Source organism: Branchiostoma lanceolatum, chromosome 1 (genome assembly GCF_035083965.1).
Source record: "Branchiostoma lanceolatum isolate klBraLanc5 chromosome 1, klBraLanc5.hap2, whole genome shotgun sequence".
NCBI lineage: Eukaryota > Metazoa > Chordata > Leptocardii > Amphioxiformes > Branchiostomatidae > Branchiostoma > Branchiostoma lanceolatum.
In genome coordinates, this window is record NC_089722.1 from 40424593 (window position 1) to 40446721 (window position 22129).

At 42.7% G+C, this 22129-nt stretch overlaps 1 protein-coding gene across 1 annotated transcript in view; it reads left to right on the forward strand.

Moving 5' to 3' along the window:
- LOC136426573 (helicase domino-like) overlaps positions 1-21377 on the forward strand; it is a 65290-nt gene extending 43913 nt beyond the window's left edge. Inside the window, exons 45-63 of the mRNA XM_066415239.1 lie at positions 352-508; positions 1067-1290; positions 1792-1965; positions 2393-2449; positions 2892-3028; positions 3767-3820; positions 4203-4356; positions 4709-4807; positions 6616-6786; positions 7474-7663; positions 8874-9064; positions 10054-10116; positions 11055-11183; positions 11742-11870; positions 12722-12880; positions 13744-13872; positions 15465-15590; positions 19560-19721; positions 20835-21377. Coding sequence (XP_066271336.1) covers positions 352-508; positions 1067-1290; positions 1792-1965; positions 2393-2449; positions 2892-3028; positions 3767-3820; positions 4203-4356; positions 4709-4807; positions 6616-6786; positions 7474-7663; positions 8874-9064; positions 10054-10116; positions 11055-11183; positions 11742-11870; positions 12722-12880; positions 13744-13872; positions 15465-15590; positions 19560-19721; positions 20835-21014 — 2685 coding nt within the window. The 3' untranslated portion in view covers positions 21015-21377. The remainder of the gene's footprint in view (positions 1-351; positions 509-1066; positions 1291-1791; positions 1966-2392; positions 2450-2891; positions 3029-3766; positions 3821-4202; positions 4357-4708; positions 4808-6615; positions 6787-7473; positions 7664-8873; positions 9065-10053; positions 10117-11054; positions 11184-11741; positions 11871-12721; positions 12881-13743; positions 13873-15464; positions 15591-19559; positions 19722-20834) is intronic.
- Positions 21378-22129: the final 752 nt, after the last annotated feature.

Below are 22129 nucleotides of genomic sequence, written 5' to 3' on the forward strand. Positions count from 1 at the left end.
TGTACAAATCAAAGAAGGGGGCTAGTCCACTGCTGTGGCATGTGTGTTCAACTGCCATACTCTTTCCCAAATGCTAAGTGCTAAGCAGAGGAAGCATACATCTTTGGTTTGACAATGGTATGCCAGGGATCAAACTCACTAATACTCACTTAGCCATTGCACTCTTTGGAAACTAATGTAGAGTAGAAAAAAGCAGTAACCAGTGCTGTGTATAAAGTCTTTGGTATGACTATGGTATACCAGGGGATTGAACTCAAAACCTACCGAATTCAAAGTGAACACTACTCTCTTCACCATTGCACTGATTGGAGGGTAGAAAATTGCAGTAACCGTGGCTGTGTATGTTTGCAGCTGTGGTCGCCCCCCACCCCGCCCCAGGATGAGAACGATGTGTACATGGACCCAGCACACAACTTCCTGTACCACCACGGCACCATCTCCGAGTCCCAGCTACCTCCCATCTACGTCAAGAAGGACCACAAGAGGGTCAGGCTAGACCCACATGCAGGTAACAAAAAAGATAAATTTTACAGCTCTTGGTGGCAAATGTGCAGATGTTGACACATAAAATCTGTGTGTTTTTTGGCACACTTTTGACAGATAAGCTGAAGATCAACTGCCATGGTAGGATTATCATGTTAAGAGTCTGATTTTGCAAAGTAGAAAGAAGCGCTTTTGCTTATACACATATGGAGGAAATTGTCTTTTTGTCCATAAAAGAGATGTGTATGCTCTTGTAGGAAGATCTTTTCCAATAAGAAGAAAGGCTTTTTTAGTTTATCTTCTACCTCTCACTTCAGCTCAAAAACACAAGGAAAGAGTATTTTTGTCCACAGAAGACTAGTGTATGCTAGGGAAATCTTAAAAAGAACACTTTTGAGAAGAAAGCAGCTCCTTCTTGACTCTAAGATATCTTCCTCATCTCACAACAGCTCCAAGGCACAAGGAAAGAATATTTTTGTCTGCAAAAGAAAACTGTACGCTATGAAAATCTTTTTTAAAAAAAAGGAAATACTTGTTTATAAGAAACCAACTCCCTCTTGATTTCCTCTTCCTCTCACAACAGCTCGAAAGCACAAGGTGCGACGCGGCGAACACCAGCCCCCGCCGCGGTCCCTGTTCGACCGCCCGACAGCCGCCCTGCTGAAGATGCGGCGTGAGGCCAAGCAGCAGAAGCTGAAGGGGCTGATCCGGCCCATGAAGCCCGTCCCCGTGGTGAACCGCCCGATGATCGACACCAACCAGGACCATCCTGAGTGGCTCATTAATGAAGACTGGGCTCTGCTAACGGTGAGGGTTCTTTACTCTATGGTTGAGATTAAAGTTTTACCGGTAAGTCCTTCCCACGCGATATGGAGTATTATGTGCTGTCCATTTCCTTAGCCTTAGGCCGTGCAAGCACAGACAGAGCTACAGCAGTTGGCTAGTCCACTGGTAGTGGCGTGTGTGTGTTCAACTTCCTTGCTCTTTTGCATAAGTGCTGACTGCTAAGCAAAAAAGCTGTACGTACCATTTTTAAAAGTCTTTTAGAGGTATGATCCAGTCAATGAATCTAACTCTCAACCTATAGCGTGCAAAGCGAGCATTGAACCCACTGGAGTTATTACATGAATTTTGTACATCTGTTTTTGAAGCCACTCCCGCACCCACAAGGACAACTGAAGTTGAGGTCCTCATGGACTGAGAGTAAGATGGACAAACATCACATACTGTTGTAAATATATAAAGAGTCTTTGCCTATTTATCAGCTGAAGATGTAAAGTCTTAATAAATTGTTTCCTGTTTCCCCAGGCTGTGCAGCAGATGCTGGAGCTCCCCCTGAACCTGATGGTGGTATCTCCCGCGCACACGCCCAACTGGGAGCTGGTGAGTGACGTGGTGAACAGCGTCAGCCGAAGCTACCGCTCGCCGAAGCAGTGCAAGAACCGCTACGAGAGCGTCATCGTGCCCAGGGAGGAGGGCAAGGTGGGCATGCCTACTTGTATTTTGACAATCCGCACTTATGATAAGCTGGAATATTTTTTGTTGATTCAAATTTAGGAATGAAGTTGTAAAGAAGTACACCCTGTGAAGAAGTAACTGAAGGTGTACAAGCATTTGAGCACTTTAGGTATGTGTATTACTGTACACTGAAATATTCATTTTCACCAGTTAGGCAAAATGCATCAAAAGATGCAGGCTAGCATTTATCAGTATTCTCAATCTTGCATCATAGTTGTGAAAAACTTCTCAGCTTAGTATGATAGTACCAACCCGGCATAGTACAGGGAACCTCAGTGGGTACTGCAAGGTTGACCAGGGTACCAGATTAAGATTCTGTTCTCCACCTTTCTTTACTTGGCTTTTGCCCTTTTTTGAGTTATACATAACTTTTCTTCACATCTCTCCAAAGATCCTGTACGACACCAACCCAAGCAAGAAGCAGAAGAAGTCAAAGGGCATCTATAGGGTGAGACGGAGTTTGGATTTTACATTTGTGACATCTCATAGTTTAGATCCTCAAATTGTACTTCATACAGACTCTGTAAGGGATTGATCGGTGAATGGATTTGATAACTGAATTTTTTTGTGGTGGGAAAAGGGAGGATATTAGTTGTTTAAAGTTCAAAGTGGGCACCCACTGAGTGCATTGCTGACAGAAAATCTGTATTGTTTGTTATGGTGAATGATGATTTGGTATTGGAGGACTTATCACAAAAACTACAAACAAAACCACAGCAAATATTTCAAGTTTTACAGTACTCTGAGACTGATGTTTTGGTTTTTTGCAAGCCCTTCTTTCAAATTATTGCCGTCTGAAGTCAAACTCTAAAGCAGAAAGAAATTACCAAAAGACACATCTACAAATGTAAAGTGGATGACAACTCTTCATCTTGTTTTTGTTTCTTCAGACGAAGAACAACCGGCCAATGAGAACGAGCCAGCTTCATGCCAACGACAACAACGCGGAGCACTCGCGGGTCTTCTCGGAGAAGTTTGACCTGATGAAGCTGATGTCCACCAAACGCTCCCCCACGCTCAAACAAGTGTAAGTCAAAGTAGACTACAGCTTCTGGAATGGAATAAAATAGGTGTAAAATACTAACTTACATCCTGCTGTTTGTAGACAGTTTTTCTAGATTTCAGGTTGAGTAAAAAATTTCAAAGTAAAAGATTTTAGACTTGGTATTACTATTATGACAACCTACTAAGCTGATTAGTCATCTCAGCCACATCAATTCAATTTGTTGCTTGTTGGATTGTAAAGAAATAAAGTGTGAGGTAAAAGTCAGGCTGCCGCCACTGTAAGTGAATAGCAGTAACTTCTGGTTAAACTAGACTGTAATGATTAATAAGTTTTATGTGTGCATTGGCTTGAAGTGATGATTTTTACGCGTTAGACTTCTGACCTACCCATGAACGACAAGCACTGGGTACTGATCAAGCCTCTACACAAACTCAGCTACACTTTTTCTTTATTTATTTAGCATTGTGGCACCAATTGTGGCCTTATAGTTCTGGATGCAAAACAGACATGTAGCCTGTTCTGATGTTGCACCCCTACACTCAGTTTCTGGAAGTAAATTCAGGCATACTGAAGTTTTCCTCTCTGTTTTGATGATGTCCTTTTGCTAGAATTTCACCTTAAAATGTGCAAGAACCAAGGAAATGAATAAGTGTGGCCTTAACAAGGTTCAGAAGCTTTATTTGTTGAAGTAGGACAGCAATTGTGTCTACTGTATTTGCTGAAAGAGAGTTTGACTTTGTTTCTGTTCTGAATTTACAGGTTGGTGAACCCATTCCAGAAGAACCCAAAACATGCCTCCGTCTTGCAGGAAAGGTAAGTTTGTGAAGCACTTCTTAAATTACCTATAATGCTTCAAAATGGATACCATTTTTAATAGCTTGGGTAAAAGGTTGAAGTCTACCATCTCTGATTGCCTTATTTAAGGCTTTTATAGACAGGGCTTTTAGGGGGAGGGGACTTTCTCAATGGGCTCTATGAATCTATGGATTAACATGCTGTCCCAGTATCTTGTATAGGGGTAAAATACAGTGACAGTGTGTGGTGGTGGGGACACATGTAAGTGTTAATGAAACGGTGTTCCCTGCAAAAGGAGGGCGTCTAATTGTTTTCTAAGTGTAGAGTGTCCAAAACACACTCTGTCGTCCTGCTAGCTAATAGCCTGCCTTGTTTTGACTAATTTTTACCGTTCTCACAGTGGCATCAACTATGACAAGCCCCTGCCTCCCGTGCAAGTGGCCCAGATGAGGGCAGAACGCATCGCTAGGGAGAAGAGACAACAACAACAGCAGCAGCAACAACAACAACAACAGCAGCAACAACAACAACAGCAAGCCCAGGCTGCCGCCACTGTGAGTGAATATAATTGACTTCTAATCAAACACGATTGTATTGGTTTATAAGTTTTTTGTGTACTTTGGCTTGAAGTGATGATTTTTACGCGTTAGACTTCTGACTTACCCATGAATGACAAGCACTGGGTACTGATCAAGCCTCTACACAAACTCAGCTACACCTTTTCTTGAAAGATTTCACATTGTGTGGCCTTTTGTTTAGGATACTTGACTGAGAATCAACAGGTCCTGGGGTTGAATCCCTTGCAAAAGGCAAATTTCCAGTGTGTTTATGGAATTAACTGGTTATACAAGTATGATACAGAAAACTGCCACATTGTATTGAGGCAGATTTTTGCTACTTTCTCAGGCGGAACAGCAGCGTCAGCAGCTGGTGGCTGTTGCCCAGCAACAGAGGACAGTCACCGTCGCACAGCCTGTAGCCACGGCAACCACAGCCACTGTCATGGTGAGTTTGTCTGGTGTTAATGTATAAGCTTATTGTGTATTAATCAGGGATATGTCCTCAGATCAGTGAGCCTGTGCCTTATGTAAAGTTAGCTGTCAGTGTGTTTCACCATCTTACATCAGGGCTCCAGACTAACTTTTAGGCCTAGGAGCACTGTGCTCCTAACTCAAAAAAGTTAGGAGCACCAGCAAAAATTTAGGAGCACCACTACAAAAAGTTGGAAGAACATGCAAAAGTCTTGGCTATACCAAGTAATACTCCTATTAATCAATGTTAACACCCGGGAATAAAGTATTTGAATAGATCATAAAAGATAAAAGCCTACATTGATGGTGCAGAACAATTGGCAATTCAATTCATTCAATACATGTACCTTCCTACATACTGATACTAGTACGATGGATTTTTAGAAAAATTCGGCATAGGTTCCCCAGCTGGCCCCTATCCGGGGGCCACGGTGCCTCAAGTTCAACAAGTTGAAAAATACACAATGGTATTTTTTACTTGGAACAAGGCAAGTAATGACTCACAACCTTGAATGATAAATAAATAGATAACTCTAAAACTTATCTATTGGGTTCATGACCAAAACAAATAAAGTCACATTCCATAATTTGAAACTTCACTGCTGGCATCAAGTTCAACATTTTTACAGGCATTTCTTTTCCTTTTACCCTCACCCTCTGTCTACAAATAATCCAAAATACTTTAATATCGTTAAAATTCTTGCTCAATAGTATCAAAAATGATCTGTTTGTGCCGAACCAGTCAAATATCTTCGGTTCCTTCGAAACGCGCAGTTCAAATTTCGCGCGTCAGGACCGCGCGGCGCCGCCATCCAATGACAGGCCGACCGCATGGAGAAAGCTTTGTGATTCGCCGCTGTGCAGTATAGACAGCAGCAGAATGAAAATAGCAACATAACAACGGGCAGGTAATGAGCTTTGAAATGATACCGGTGACAAAATGAAAATTTGATATATTTTGAATAAAACTCCGTTTGAATTGATTCATAAATTTTTGATCGTAAAAATCATCGCTTGAAAAGGTATAAATATGACCGCAGGAAACAGGCTTTTTATTCTGCTGCGGTCAATTTTTCATAAACATCATGGCCGCCATTGAAAACAGCGAGCGTCCGGCGAGCGCTCGCTTTCATCGACAAAGTTTTGGCGTTTGAAACATTTTACAAATCAAACAAATACACCACAAAGGAGAGAAACTTATATCCTTTATTTCTATGGGTAACTTTGCCACTAGGAACGGATAGTTTTTGTACCGCGGGTGTGGGAACATGATAGAAAATTCACCGACGATATTCGCGGTAGAGTTGGAATACCTATATTTTCGGCTTACCGCTTAGTTCTGCAGGCATTATCCTGGCGCAGGTCTTAATTTTTGATTGTCACACCGTGCGACCGTGATTTTAAATCTAGTCGCATTCTCAAAAAACTGGTCGCATACATGTTGTATGCGAGTCGCACTCACGAGCGCTGTACATGTACATGTATATGAAAATTTCTATACTGTCAATAGCCTGGGTAGCTTTAAATGAGCTTTAGCTGGATTGACTTGAGTTCCCTTTCTGCCGTAAAGGCCCTTCTCAAAACTGTCTTCTTTATTGGATAGTAAAGTACATAATGTGTTATTACCTAGTGCAATGTTTTGGTGACCGTCTGCCATCTTCCTCAAGGTAATAATGACTGGTTCTATTTAACACTGCAGCTATATGTTGCTGCTGTAGTGTGAAGAATGCGATCCCAAACGTGACTAAGAATTCACGGATGTCTTGCTTTTTCCTCCTGCAGCAATCTGGGCAGGTGAATAAGATTGCTGTCGGCACAACCAGTCTCACGGCGGTTACCATGGCGAAGGGCAGCACGACGAGCCTGGTGGTGAATCCTGCGGGGGGTCTGAACGCCAACACCTTCGCCTCCATCAACAAACGCATGAGTCTCAGTCAGCAGGGAGTCGCTACGGTACGTGTGTTTGTGTGTGTGTGCGCGTGCGTGTGCATGTGTGTTTGTGTACAGGAGGTCTGAACGCCAACACCTTCGCTTCCATCAACAAACGCATGAGCCTCAGTCAGCAGGGAGTCGCTACGGTACGTGTGTTTGTGTGTGTGCATGTGTGTGTGTGTGTGTGTGTGTACAGGGGGTCTGAACGCCAACACCTTCGCCTCTATCAACAAACGCATGAGCCTCAGTCAGCAGGAAGTTGCTACGGTATGTTCTAGTTTTGCAAATGAAGTACTGTTCTTGGTGTGTGTGTGCATGGGGTCAATTTTCATTGCCACAACTTATTTTCTTGGAATCTTGGTTCTCAGACAGGTTTAGTAAAAGCTTACTTAGCAGGATGTCAAGATTGAAAGAGGGTTGGGAAGAAAACTTAAATATTCACTCCTTGAAACAGTTATGAATCTGAGAACTAACAAAATAAATTGTTGTGGCCAGAACAAAGTTTTTACTTGTCAAGTCAAGTCTTTACGGTATTGGTACAGTTCTAGAAGCGATGATGCGTAACTTTCTTCACTTTGACCTGAAATTATGGCCGTGTTGAAGAATACTAAGGTCTGAGCTTATGCAAAAACAACTACACGTCACAACAAACCAGTATGTGATCTTCACATTCCTATGAGTAACATCTCCCCTCTCCTTTCACCCCAGCCTGGCACCATCACCACCATCTCCACGCCGGTCCGTACGACCACGCGGCCGGCAACCACCACCGAAGTGGCGGCCGTGCTGGCCAGTCAGGGTAGGGTTACCGTCGCCACGACGGCGCTGACCAACATCACCACGCTGACCAGCGTCCAGGCCCAGCCCGTAACCGTGGCAACCACCGTGGTGTCCGCAGGTGAGGACTCTATAGGTTCATATAGTTGTGTCCAAAGAAAGATTGTATGCAACAGCCGTTACTCTGATGCAAAGCAGACGAAAGAGACCCGGCAGCTATGATTGTGATAGGTTTGAATACCAAGCTATAGTATATACCACCGTGGCAATATCTGTGGTGTCTGTGGGTGAGGACCATGTGTCACATGTTTCTGGTCTGCTTGTGTTTGATGTTTATGCACATCCTGATGTGTCCTCTGATTCAACAGTCTAATCTTAGCTACAATTGAAGAGGGTCAGACTGACATGCCTTCTTCTTCCTGACAACGTTTATCCATCTGCTGACAAACCAGCAATTATTGACATGTATCGGGTCAAATCAGGCTGTAAGGTTTTTGGACCATCGCACACTGGGGCATGCCCCTACTCTTTTTCGAAAGGTGTGGTGGGTTCTTTTACGTGCGCAGGGTGTGATTCTCCCCAAACACAGGACCTCCATTTAAGGTCCTATCCGAGGGATCCCCTTGTTTGACAGTCAGATGTTCTATCCATTACGCCACACGACGCCACGTGTGCCTGTCAGGCCTAGTCTGAAGAATTAGTATTAGATATGCACTGAGTAGATGAGTTTCCCACAAGTTGCCAACCATTTCTCTGTCACTGCAAAGACGGGTGCGTCCCCACCACTAAATCACTACACTGCCAGTATGTGTTTCTGTGCTATACTACAGTTAGCCTCATTTGCAGGCCTTCTGGACTAAGTGTTTTTTAAAGGAGCTTTCAGTATGACGACTGAAAGCAGGCCTTCTACAGTTCTTCAAGCGATGATGCGTAACTTTCTTCACTTTGACCTGAAATTATGGCCGTGTTGAAGAAGACTATGGTCTGAGCTTATGTGAAACTTCTTCTTCAGGCAAAAACGACAGTCACCTCTCCAGCAAAAAAAACTGTCCCCGAAAATCATTCATCAGTGCTCTCCCAATTGAAGAATTGAATTGAATTGAAATAAACGCTGGCACTGCTTAAAACACTATACAAACCTTTCCACTCCTACCTTGAGGATTCTTCGGTGAAGTAGGCCAGGCCTGTGTTGTCACCCTCTTCTTCTCCCAGTGTAAGTCCAGCCTTGTTTTAAGACTGTGAACTGATCAGTTACGATCACTCCTACTACAAAATTAAATCCTTGCAACAGCAAAATGGATTTACAGTAACTCTGTGTTCATTCACCACAGGTACAGGTCAGCAGGTCGTTGGCACGACGACAGTCCCCAAGGCCAACCTGACCCCGCAGCAGATTGCCTACCTGCAGCAGAGACAGCTGCAGCTGCGCGCCCAGCAACAGGCGCAGCAGGTGCAGGGGGGAGGGGGGCAGACGCTCAGCCAGGCCCAGCTCAAGCAGGTCCAGCAGAGACTCCAGGTGAAGGTGTTACACGTTTCATATTGTTTTGTTTGTTTGCTGGTTTGTTTGCTTGTTTGTTTGTTTGCTTGCTTATTTGTTTGTTGTTGAATGTGAGCTTGGGGTTGGGGTTGGGTAGACCCGTAGTCAGGCGCAGCTGAAACAGGTCCAGGTGAAGGTCATACACATGTCATACTTTTTGTTTGCTTGACTGTTTTTTTGCTTGTTTGTTGTTGAATGTGAGCATGGGGTTGGGTAGACCCTTAGACAGGCCCAGCTCAAACAGGTCCAGCAAAGACTCCAGGTGAAGGTGTTACACGTTTCATATTGTTTTGTTTGCTTGCTGGTTTGTTTGTTTGCTGTTGAATGGGTGCATGGGGTAGGGTAGACCGTTTAAAACAGGCGCAGCTCAAACAGGTCCAGCAGAGACTCCAGGTGAAGGTGTTACACGTTTCATATTGTTTTGTTTGTTTGCTTGTTTGTTTGTTTGTTTGCTGGTTTGTTTGCTGTTGAATGGGTGCATGGGGGAGGGTAGACCGTTTTAAACAGGCGCAGCTCAAACAGGTCCAGCAGAGGCTGCAGGTGAAGGTGTTACACATTTCATATTGTTTGCTTGTTTGCTGTTGAATGTGAGCATGGGGTACATGTATGGTAGACCCTTAGCCAGGTGTACAATGTAGCTTAAGCAGGTCCAGTAGAGAATATACATGTAGGTGAAGGTTTTACACATTTCATACTGTTTGTTTCTTCATTTGTTTCTTGTTGAATGATGTATGGTGGGCAGCATAAGTGCCGTTAAATGTGTTGTACAGCGACACCTAGCTGTAGTGTGAAATAAACCAGTCAGTATTGCCCTGAGGAAGGTGATAGGTGGTGGGTGAATTGTAGGCTCTGTATAAACATTTTGTTGTGTACAAAGTATATGTTGCTATCCATTTTTCATGCTGTTTTTGTGTTGTTGAATGGAGACAGTGGCCCAGTTTTTTTATACTGTTTCTGTTTTTGGATGGGTTTAGGGGGGAGGGCAGACGCTCAGCCAGGCTCAGCTCAAGCAGGTGCAGCAAAGACTACAAGTGAAGGTGTTACACGTTTCATACTGCTTCTGTTTCTTAGTTCAGTGGGTCAAGGTCAGGGCAAATACTTAGGGCTAGGCCTTAATGGCTTATATTGCTTGTGTCACAAATGACACTGAAATACTGTAACAACAGTTCCTGATTACAAGCAACCATCACAAGTATCGTTCATTGGCCAAACATTTTTGTAAAAAAATATTCACCCTTCTGATTTTATTGAACATCATATGAATTTATGATGATTAGGCACTGGCAAGTATGACTTGTGAGCAGTGTTCAATAACATCAGAAGGGTGTATATTTTGTACAAACATCTTTGTTCGTTAAACAATACTTATCATGGTTGCTTGTAATCAAGAATTGTTGTATTTTAGTGTCATTGGTGACACATGCACTTTAAGCTACATGCTCATGTTCAAAGTCTATTACACTTTGTTACTTAACAGTCTTAAAGGTAAAATGTAAACTGAAACCCATAAGAGAAATTTTAATATTTAATGTATCTGTTTCTTAAAGTTGGTACATAGTACATTTAGGAAAACTTTGGCAGCCTAGCACAGGGTGGTAAGGTAGTTAGGGTTGTTGACTTATAATCTAAAGGTTCTGGGTTAGAATCCCTAGCAAGCCCAGATGTTATGCCCTTAGGAAAGGAAGGCACTTAACACACATTTCCTCACTTGATTCAGATAAAGAAGAATAGTACTAACACACATGTATCTGGCAGTGCTGTGTATAAGGAAAGCAGAACCTCAAGCACTTTAAAGAACCCACCACACGTATCAAAAATAGTAGGGGTCCATCCCGGTGTGAGTGGATCAAACCTTACAACAGGTTGACCTATTTAAAAGATAATAGAATGTGGTACATCTCAATAATCAGATAAATGAAAGGAAACACAGAAATGCCTGTGGATTTGTAAACTGAGTAAAAGGTTTTTGTTTCAGCAACAGCAGATCAAGCGATTGCAACAACAGCAAGCTGCGCAGCAAGCCAGTCTGAAGACCAGCGGGAGTACTGTACAGACTGGAGTGGTACAGGCACAAGTACAACAGACAGCACAACAGAGGGTACAAGTGAGTATGGCAGTGCCTTGTGCTATAACGACATACATGTAATGATTGTGGAAAGTCATGAATGCTTACATTAATGCATAATGCTGTAACTTGGGTAAAGACAAAGTATTGAATAATGGAATTTGACTTGTTATTTTCAAGTGTCAGCTAGTTGTGGTTCATGGCATTGCTCCTAGGGATTACAACCTTTTCCAGTTTTGAAGCAGTTCAAGTAGGTGTGAGTGTGAGTGAGTGAGGGTGTGAGTGAGTGAGTGAGTGAGTGAGTGAGTGAGTGAGTGAGTGAGTGAGTGAGTGAGTGAGATGACAGCATATACTCAAGTTTTCATCTGTGTGTAAGGGAGTGAGTGGGTGGGCGGTTGAGAGTGGATGGTGGGTGGGTTGAGATTGAGTGTGTTGGTCGGTGGATGTGTTTTGGGTGGGTGGCTGGGTGGGTGGTTGAGTGCGTGCATTGGTGTGTACTCAAATTTTCATCCTTCTGACCCAAAAGCTGAGTCACCACTGGAAAGTACACTAAAAGTTTGTCAAGATGTTCTAAATTGTACCTTGTTGCTCCCTCAGGCCCAGAAGCAGGTGGTGAAGCCTGTGACCCGCACCATGTCTGAGATGGAGGTTCAGGCCCTCATCAAGAGGCAACAGCTCCAGCAGAAACAGGCACAAGCACAGGCACAAAGTCAGGCAGCTGTACAGGTAAGGGTGGTCATGTGTTTCTCTCTGGTTGCTTGTGTCAGTATCAGAAGTGTCTCCAGGACCCGTCCCTCTGTCTCAGGATGGAAATCTACTTGTTGGGTTGGAAAAAATGTTCACCCTATCCTTCCAAAAAAATCTAAACTTTATGATGGTGAATTGATATATGTATTTTTGTAAGCTTAAAATGACATATTCAACATCGAAAATTAACAACATGGGCTCCCAAAGAATGAGTGGGACAGGAAAAATGTAAAGCTTGAGACAGTGTGTGTGTGTGTGTGTGTGTGTCTGTCTGTCTCTCTCTATATCTGTGTGTTGAATGAACTTGAATAAGAAGCTGATGATGTACATGTAGCACTGACGCCAATACAGGCACCGCTCCAGTTGGTGTTCTGTTTTACTGTGTGCTGAGAACAACACTTGGAATTTGAGACTTCTTCTCTTCCTGTGGGAAGAAGTTGATGTAACCCTGTAACAACTCAAACATTTTTATTCTAAATTTAATGTTGGACTTCCTCAGCTAAGCTACTTTGGTATCCACTAATACATCTGCTTTGTTGCTCTCAACTTGAGACTCTTTATTGCAAGGCAACATTGCATATATCTGCACATATTGGACATCATTGCACACAAAAGATACTACATTAACCAAAGATTCAGATGCATTGCTAAAACTTATAGACAACTTGTCTGCAGCCTCTAAGTTCTTGTGTAAACTTGTGTACCATTTAGACTTTCGTGCCAGAGTATGTCACAGTGTGGTAATGAGTTGACTAAATGACTCCCTCCCTATGAGTGATTGATTGATTGGTTGGTATGTTGGTTGATTGATTACTTGCTGTCCCACGTAGGGAGTGCAGGCCACCCCTGTTGCCCAGCTAGCCTTCACCAAGGCCTCCGTGCCCGTGTCGTCTCTCCCTGTGACCGGAGCGGGCGTCACGGTCAGCACCGTCAACGTGGGCGGAGTCAGCGTCAGCCTCACACAGCCAACCAGGGCGCAACAGGTAAAGGTAGAGCAAATGCCTTTGTTTTCATCAGATATTCTGTGCTAGTACATGTAGGTGTTAGAACCTGTTTTCCACTGTAATTCATTTACTTCCAGGGTGGTTTTATTTCACGGAGAGAAAAGGTGTTTTTCCAGGACAAGGGTTGCAAGGTTGAAACAATTCTGTACACTCAGTCATATTCGGAGTGTCGTGAATTTGCAGTGAAGAGGTCAATGCGAAAACCACGAGAATAAAACCATTGCATAATTTTCATGATTTTTAGTTTCTATCAGTATGTTCAGTACATTTTGCATTACACACACATATTATAGGTTACTGTTTTATTATCCGTTGTTCCCCTACTTGTGAGGGTTCAGGCCATATTTGCAAACTGGTGATCCTGTATATGTATGATAGCTACCCAAATATTATCTGTTTTACCTTTCTATGAGAAGACTAGATAGAGACGTCATAGAAAAACAATTACAATCTTTTGGAGGAAACTTTTGAGTCAGTGAAAAGATTTCTCAGGCCAGGTTACCATTCTGTGTTTTTATCTTTTCAAATTAAAGACTTGATAGCACTGACGCCAATACAGGCACCACTTCTGTTGGTGTTCTGTTTTACTGTGTGCTTAGAACAACACTTGGATTTTGAGACTTCTTCTCTTGTGGTGGGAAGAAGTTGATGTAACCTTGTAACAATTCATGCTTTGTTAAAGATCCTACCACACTTATTGAAAAGATTAGGGATCCTTCCCAGTGTGAGTGAATCAAACCTTGCAGTGTAGCTTTTTACATACTGTACAAAACTGGTTTATTTTGCCTTAAGGCTTAAAGACAGTTAAACCAGTTATACGAAACAAAGAGATCTTCTTATATCTTTAGGCGAAGGGGTCTCTGCAGCAACAACAGACGCAGATCCGCAGCCTCCAACTTCAGCAGCAGCTGTTAGCCAGACACAAGCAGCAGCAGCAACAACAGCAGCAGAAGGTGGCCTTCGCCGCAGCTGCACAGGTGGGATTGCTGTTGTTGGTGTTCACCTTGTAGTGCCTACTGGCACACAGGGCAGCAACTTTCCTTGCTGTTTCAGTAGCAGGGTATACTTTTACTTCAAGGGATTGCTAGCCCTTCCCCTTTAACATGTTCAAGGCACCTCTGAAAATGAGACCACTGGTAAGGTTCTAGAGTATATAACACGGTTTGTGTAGAATGAGAACTGTACATAGGGTTATTCATGGTAATTACAGCAGCAGAAAGTGGCCCTTGCTGCTGCAGCAGCTCAGATGGGACGCACATACATGTGTATACTTGTACATCCTACGGGTTTAACATACTGTAAAAAGCCTGGGGAAATGTTTACTGGGTTTTAATTTCCCAGTAGGAAGAAAATGAAGTGTTCACGGTGGGTTTAATTTCGCGGTTCAAGCTGCCAGCAGGGTTTTACTGTTTAAGGGGAAATTTTGAAAACCATGAAAATGAAACCACCGTAAAAACTTAAAAAAGTAATGCACTTGCACATACATAGTGACTGTAGATTTTCCTTGTTCTGTCCAGTGTATTTATGACCCATATTATTTGTTGTACTACCAGGTCAATGCTCAAGGCCAGGTTCAGCCTCTTGTTCACTTGTTTGTTAGTTTGTGACCCTTGTTGTTTGTTGTCCTGTTAGGTCCAGGCCCAAGCCAGGTTTAGCCTCTTGTTTGTTAGTTTGTGACCCTTGTTGTTTATTGCCCTGTCAGGTCCAGGCCCAAGCCAGGTTTAGCCTCTTGTTCACTTGTTATCTCCATGAAAAATGGAGATATTGTTTTTGGCGTGTCTGTGTGTGTGTGTGTTTGTGTTTCCGGACTCTTGTAGTCAGCATAAGTCAAGAAACTCTCGATGGATTACAATGATATTTGGTATGTGGGCGGGTGTTGTGAAGCCGAAGGTCAGGGTCAATTTTGGGCCCCCTGGTATGTGACCTTGGTACTGCAGCAGAACTTCAATTTTTGTATCTTTTGACCTGGACGTGCTGTGGTCTTGATTTTTGGGTGGCAGATAGCTTGTGACGTAATGAAAAAGTAGTGTAGGTTTGGGCCCCCTAGCAGCTTGCTCTGGAACTGCAGGGGCGTCATCGTGAAAATCTTCTAAGGAGAATAACTGAACAAAGGAACGACGGATATCCGTGATATTTAGTATGCAGGTAGCTTAGACAGAGATTTACATAATGAAGTGCAAATTATGCTAATTGGGACTTAATTTGCATAGCTAATGAGGAAAATCTATATTTGCAGTGTTTTCCATTATAAGACTCAAATACATGTAACATATGTAGTTTATGGAAAGTTGAGCATCAACAGGTACCAATTATGCAAATAAATTCCTCATTTGCATAATTAATGCAAAAACACAGGAATTCATCAAATTGGAAAATTGTAGGACTGTCAATATTGCAACATGTGTAAGTAAGATAAAGGTGTTTATGATTAAGCATATATTATGTAGATGTGTATGTCATTTGCATAAAGAGAATTGTTCATGGAGATATGAGGTCGCGGAACTCTTGTTTGTTTGTTTGTTTTATTTATTTAATTATTTGTGACCCTTGTTGTTTATTGTCCTGTCAGGTCCAGGCCCAAGCCCAGGCGCAGGCCCAGCAGCAGCAGGTGCAGGCTAAGCTGATGAGCGCTCAGCTGGCACAGCAGCAGAAACAACAGCAGGCAGCCGCACAGCAGCAGCACCAGCAAGTCAGCGTAAGTACCGTTTGTTTCAACCTTCGCCATAGGTTAAAGTGACCCGGGCGTCCTGAAAAGACGCATAGGGGTGGCGCCCATCTCCATTTCTATAGCCTTTGGGCCACACACATTTGTGCAAGTCACTACAGCAGGGGGCTGATCAACTGGTAGTGATGTGTATGTTTAACCACCATACTCTTTCTGCTAAGCAGAGAAAGCAGTATGTATCATTTTTAGAGTCTTTGGTATGACCCGGCCGGGGTTCAAACTCACGACGGCCATTGCACCGGTTTTTAAGGTGTAAGGTTATATTTTTCGTCGATTTTGGAGTGGATGTTGGCGGTATCACTCTTAAAGCCATTGACGGATGTTGATGATTTTTGGTCGGTAAGTTTCTGTTGGGGAGACGAAGGTCAAGTTCGAAAGTGGGTCTTCTGGGGGGTTTCTTCAGTGCTGCAGTGGACCTTTTGTGTTTGTTGGTTTGTTTGTTTGTTTGTTGGCAGGATAACTCATGAGGCATTTGATGGATTGTGATAAGATTTGGTGGGGGGGGGGTCAGGAAAACAAAGGCCAAGTTCGATAATGAGCCTCCTAGCGCCTACCTACGGTACTGCAGCGGGACTACAAAGTTTTTGTGTTCAAGTTCTGGATGTGCTGTGGTTGTGATTTTGGAGTGGTGGATAGCTCTTGTTTGTTTATTTATTTGCTTGTTTTTAGTTTACATGTGCTTAGATTTTAGTTAAAAGGCCAAACTGGTATTCAGGTTAGCTTGGAAGTTCACCTGTCACCAAGTGTTTTGATTTTTGAAAAGACATGGCAAGAGGAAGTTGCATAAGAACTAAAGAAGCTGATGATGTACATGATAGCACTGACGCCAATACAGTCACCGCTCCAGTTGGTGTTCTGTTTTACTGTGTGCTGAGAACAACACTTGGATTTTGAGACTTCTTCTCTTGTGGTGGGAAGAAGTTGATGTAACCCTGTAACATATTGGTAGAATCATTCTGAGGCAACGTGAACTGTACTTTCCAACACAAAGATTGGACTCTCCCAAATTTTCAGAAATTAGCCATCCAAAATGGCTTTCTACAAATGGGCCCTCTGGTGTACACTGAACCAGGGCTGTTTCCAGGACCCGTCCCTCCATCCCAAGACGGAAATTTGCTTGTTGGGACGTAAAAAAAAACCTGTCCGTCCCAAAAATGTGAACTTCAGGACATGATATTGATAATAATGCCTTTTTGTAGGCTTCAAATGACAGATTTAACAACGAAAACTAAAACATTGGCTCTCGCATATTGAGAGTGACGGGGAAAAAATTAATGCTGACAGCCCTGCACTGGACCCTATTGGAAATCAACTTCAATCTATAAGTTAAAAGGGCAAGCCAGTCCTTATATAGTAAATGAATATTGTCCTTGGCTTATACGTAACATGAGGCACTATTGGTAAGCATCAACTCCTGTTTCATCTGTGGACCTGTTGCCGTCGGCTCTCTTTTGCTTCACGTCATTACTAAATAATTGGCACCTGAGTACAGTGTTCTGACGTACGCAAGGAATGCCCTTGACACGTTTGTTATGCTTGTAATTGTGTAGTTTCAATCTTTTCAACTTAAGCCATGTTGATTTGATTCTATGGATGACATCCTCTGGGAACCCCAAAACTGATGCAAGTATGCAAATAAAAAGTTTATAAATGAAAAAAAAGTTGCCTTCATTATGAAATACATGGTCATACCGGATGGTAAATTCTTCATTTTTGTTCTTTCACATCTTCTTTGACTTTGGAATTGACTTTGTCATTCTATGACATAAGTATCCGTTTTCCTAAATATTTTTTGGCAATTTACAGCATGTGTTTTCTCATTCTGCGGCTGCTTTGTATGATTTACAGTATGGCCTAAAACCTTTTTTTAGGAAACTGACGTCATCCATGTAATCAAATCATCATGGCTTTAGGTTGAATAAAGCTTTAAATGTCAGCGTGGAAGTAGTTAGACTTTGATTCTTCTTGTGTAGTAGCTTCAGTAACTGAATCAGCTTACAGATGTGATTTTTGTGGCAGAGACTGCCATTCTCGTATAGGGCTGTTAAGCCATAGTCGATGCTGTAGGGCTGTTGTGAATTAGTATTTTACCATGGTCAATACTGACCAACGGAGGCCATATATAGTAGCTTCAATAGACATTAAAGCTTTTGCAACATCCTTCAACAGCTATGATTTGTGCAGTGCACAAGATTTCACTCATGGGGTTTCAAATCGACAAAGTAATTGGATATTCTACATCCGCCTTGGGGGCATCCCCCTCCTGTATACTCTCGTACATTTGTATGTCATCCTTACGCACAGACGTACATGGAAAGAATGGGAATATCCTGAGGGAAGACGAGAAAGAATGGGAAAACCTTGAATACTTTTTTTCAAATTGAAATTGAGTTTTGCCAGAAAGCATTGATGTCTAGATATAAAGGTTATCATAGGAGAAAAACAGCTCAATTTGCCTGGCAATTTCCTACTTTTATTAGATCAAGATGATATGAATGATATCAAGATGGTCCCTTGTTAGCCTTCACAGTAGGCAAAGCGCAAAGGCACACCGTAGGATTGTCTCAATGTTTGCAAATTGAATACTAGTAGATATTCCGAATAAAAAGACCCTGAGGAGGGATATAGACTCAGTCACGTTCGCGACCGCATCCTTAAGAAATAGATGATGAACAGATATTCCATTCTTTGCTAGCTTTTTTGGGGGGTAGGAAAATGGTGGACATACATGTATGTTTAATGCTCTTCCTGTTATCTATATTCGATTATTGAACTAGTGAGAAGGAAAAGGCAGCCACATAGAAATACATTTTCAAAATGAATCAGTAATGCATGTTTCCAAAAAAAAAGTTGATGTAGCTTAATATCTCAATTGTTAATCCTACACAGTATTAATTTAAAGATTTTTTTTATGTCTCCTCTATGATTGTACCAACTTGGGATGACAGTGGTACTGATTAACAGGCTTCTCTGGCAGAAATACTGGCCCAAAATATTCACTCAAGCAACTGCATAAAATTCTAAACAGTCAGGCATTTCAGACAGCGTCCGCTGTATTAGTCACTGACGAAAGGCAGCGGATGCTGTCTGAAACGTCTGTTTCAAAATCTTATCCAGTTGCTTGAGTAACTATTTTGGGCGTATCTTATTACCTGGATGTCTAACCTTCATCAAAGTATGACAAGTTTTGTTTGTGGGCTCAGCATTTACATTATGTAACTCTTTCATATCAACTGCAATAGTGGCAGTTACTCATTTGAATTGACGTCATATAAGATGACGGTGTCTGTGTTTTGCGGCAGAGAAAACGGTTCCTTGGCAACAGTCATCCTGTTAATGAAAAACATATTTTTAAACAGTAGGACCTGGGATAGAAATAGAACACACCTAACTCATACTTACGTAACTCTCAGCATGGGTTAAAGTTGTCTATGAATGCCTTTACTGTTAATGTACTATATGTGTATTTGGTAATAGTGAGTTTCAGTTCTAGGAAAGAGGAAAGTTTGATTAAATCCTGGGTTTGGTATAGCTTTGGTACTTGTGACTTTTCATTGTTCTTCTGTTCCCCTCAATATTTCAGCCACACAGAATAATCACCGTGCTGAAAATGGGTTGAGGTTCCAATCCTAAATTACTGTGAAAATCAAGGGTTCACATCACGTTTTAGTCTATTGTTGAAACAATTATCGTATGATTGAAGTGCAGGCACACATACGTTTGCAGGTGTGAGGAATTTGTGGTAAAGAAGTGACCACAAAAACCCCATTCTTGAAAAAGATAAGTTCATTGATTATTGATTGATCAAGTTTTTATCATACTTGTGGAAAGATTGACATTACAGGAAACTATCACCTTTCAAGATGTCAATCTGGAAACCTGACTGTAAGGTTTGAACCCTTTGGATTGTAACATCATTCTTATTTCTTTGTCTGATAGGTGAAAGTCCAGCCGGCAGCTACAGTGACGGCAGTCGCCCAGCAGCTAGGGTCCCCCACCACCCTTCAGCTGGCCTCTCCACCACAGCAGTCACCCCAGCAGCAACAACAACAACTCCCTCAGACTGTGACTCTTACACAGGCCATACCTACACAGGTCCAGGTATGTACATGCAAAACATGTATGCACACACACATACATACACACACACTAACAACAACTCCCTCAGACTGTAACTCTTACACAGGCCATACCTACACAGGTCCAGGTATGTACATGCAGAACATGTCTTCACACACACATACATACACACACACTAACAACAACTCCCTCAGACTGTAACTCTTACACAGGCCATACCTACACAGGTCCAGGTATGTACACGCAAAACATGTCTTCACACACACATACACACACACTAACAACAACTCCCTTAGACTGTGACTCTTACACATGTACAGGCCATACCTACACAGGTCCAGGTATGTACCGGCAGAACATGTCTTCACACACACTAACAACAACAACTCGCTCAGACTGTGACTCTTACACAGGCCATACCTACACAGGTTCAGGTATGTACATGCAGAACATGTCTTCACACACACTAACAACAACAACTCGCTCAGACTGTGACTCTTACACAGGCCATACCTACACAGGTTCAGGTATGTACATGCAGAACATGTCTTCACACACACACGCACATACGCACACACTAACAACAACTCCCTCAGACTGTGACTCTTACACAGGCCATACCTACACAGGTCCAGGTATGTACATGCAGAACATGTCTTCACACACACACGCACATACGCACACACTAACAACAACTCCCTCAGACTGTGACTCTCACACAGGCCATACCTACACAGGTCCAGGTATGTACATGCAGAACATAAAGCACACACTACCGCCACACACACACATTACACATTCGCACATGCTCACACACACATGATATTTGACATGAGGTCAGCTCATAAACAAAGAAATTAGTAGATTTTCTAACAGTTCTACTTGTTTTTTTCTATGTCTAAATTCTGCAAATGTGTTGCTGTTCATTTGTAAGTTCTATACTTACAACCAGGGATATGATAACAGCCGACTTCTCAATTACTATCTGTCATCTTTAGGGCAATGATTTGCACTGTAGCTACAGTAGGTGTCACAATCAGCTAGATGTCACTGCTAAGAATCAGCTAGATGTCACTGCTAACAGTCAGCTAGAGGTCACTGCTAACAGACTTATCCTGTATTTTTCTCTTCCAGGTGAGTCGTGCGGCCACGGTGCAGGGACTGGTGACTCCTGCCCACCCCGGGCTCCAGCAGCCAGGCACTGTCTCACCCCAGGACGCCTCTCAGCAACAGCCTGGGTCTGCACAGCAGGGAGGTGCAGGCAGCAAGGCTTCCCCCTACACCATGAGGCTTAGGAACCCTCCGAAACACTGAGGACAACTAACAAATTCTCAAAGGACATCTGTGTGCCCCCCTCCCCCTACAACAAGTCTTCACCTTACACCATGAGACTTAGGAACCCTCCTAAACACTGAGGATGACTAAGGAACTTTCCAAGGGCATGTGTGTGCCCCCTTCCCCTAAAGTCTTCACTCAAAACACTGAGGACTTCTGAGAAACCTTCGTAAACACTCAGGACAACCAACAAACCCTCCTAAACACTGAGGACAGTTGATTGCCACCCTTCCCCTACAAAAAAAATCCTCACCTTACACCAGGACAACTAAGGAACTCTCCTAATCAATGAGAACAACTAAGGAACCCTCCTACGATGTCTGTATGCCCCCTCCCCCTACACGTTCCCCCCCCCCCCCCCCCTCTGGGAGACCATAGGAAAGTCATTGGGAGATCGCAGATGCGCAGTCACTCAAAGGACATTGAGGGATCTGTCAAACACACCCAACTGTGAAGCCACTGTGAAATCTGTATGCCTCCCTCACCTCTAACAACTTGCTCTGACAGTGCTGTACTCAGTAGTATGATGTTCCACTCTTGGTGAAGAGGTGTAAACACTGACCAGATTGTGAGACCTTTCTTGTCACTGAAGGAGTTGATAGTTCTTCAGTGTATCAAAACTATGTATTCTGGTAGTTTGGTAGTGCCGTGGACTGTACGAAGGAAACTAAAAAGTGGTCAGCCTTCATAGCACACATGTGTTTGTTATCAAGGTCAAATGTAAGATGATTTTTCCGTGTTGTACATGTACAATCCATGTCATGCGGAGGAAGTGTACCACCTACAAAAAGCAACGAGGCGGCACCCACTTATTTGCTAGGTCCTCATTCTTGTGGTTTGTCGTTCGACCAAACTCTTCAAAACTTTGTCTTTGCATCCTCATATTCTTTATATGTTATTGTGTTGATTTGTGCTGCTACTAATGCTATTTGTGTCTTACTGATTTTGAAGTCTTTTGTATCTACCAAAATATTTTCAATTATCTAACTAGAGGAAAGAATTTGTGTCCGTGAGGAGTGTATGATAGTATTGATACATGTACAGAGTTTTCAGAACTAGTGGATGTGCCACTAGTATTATGTTTGCTGAAAGAA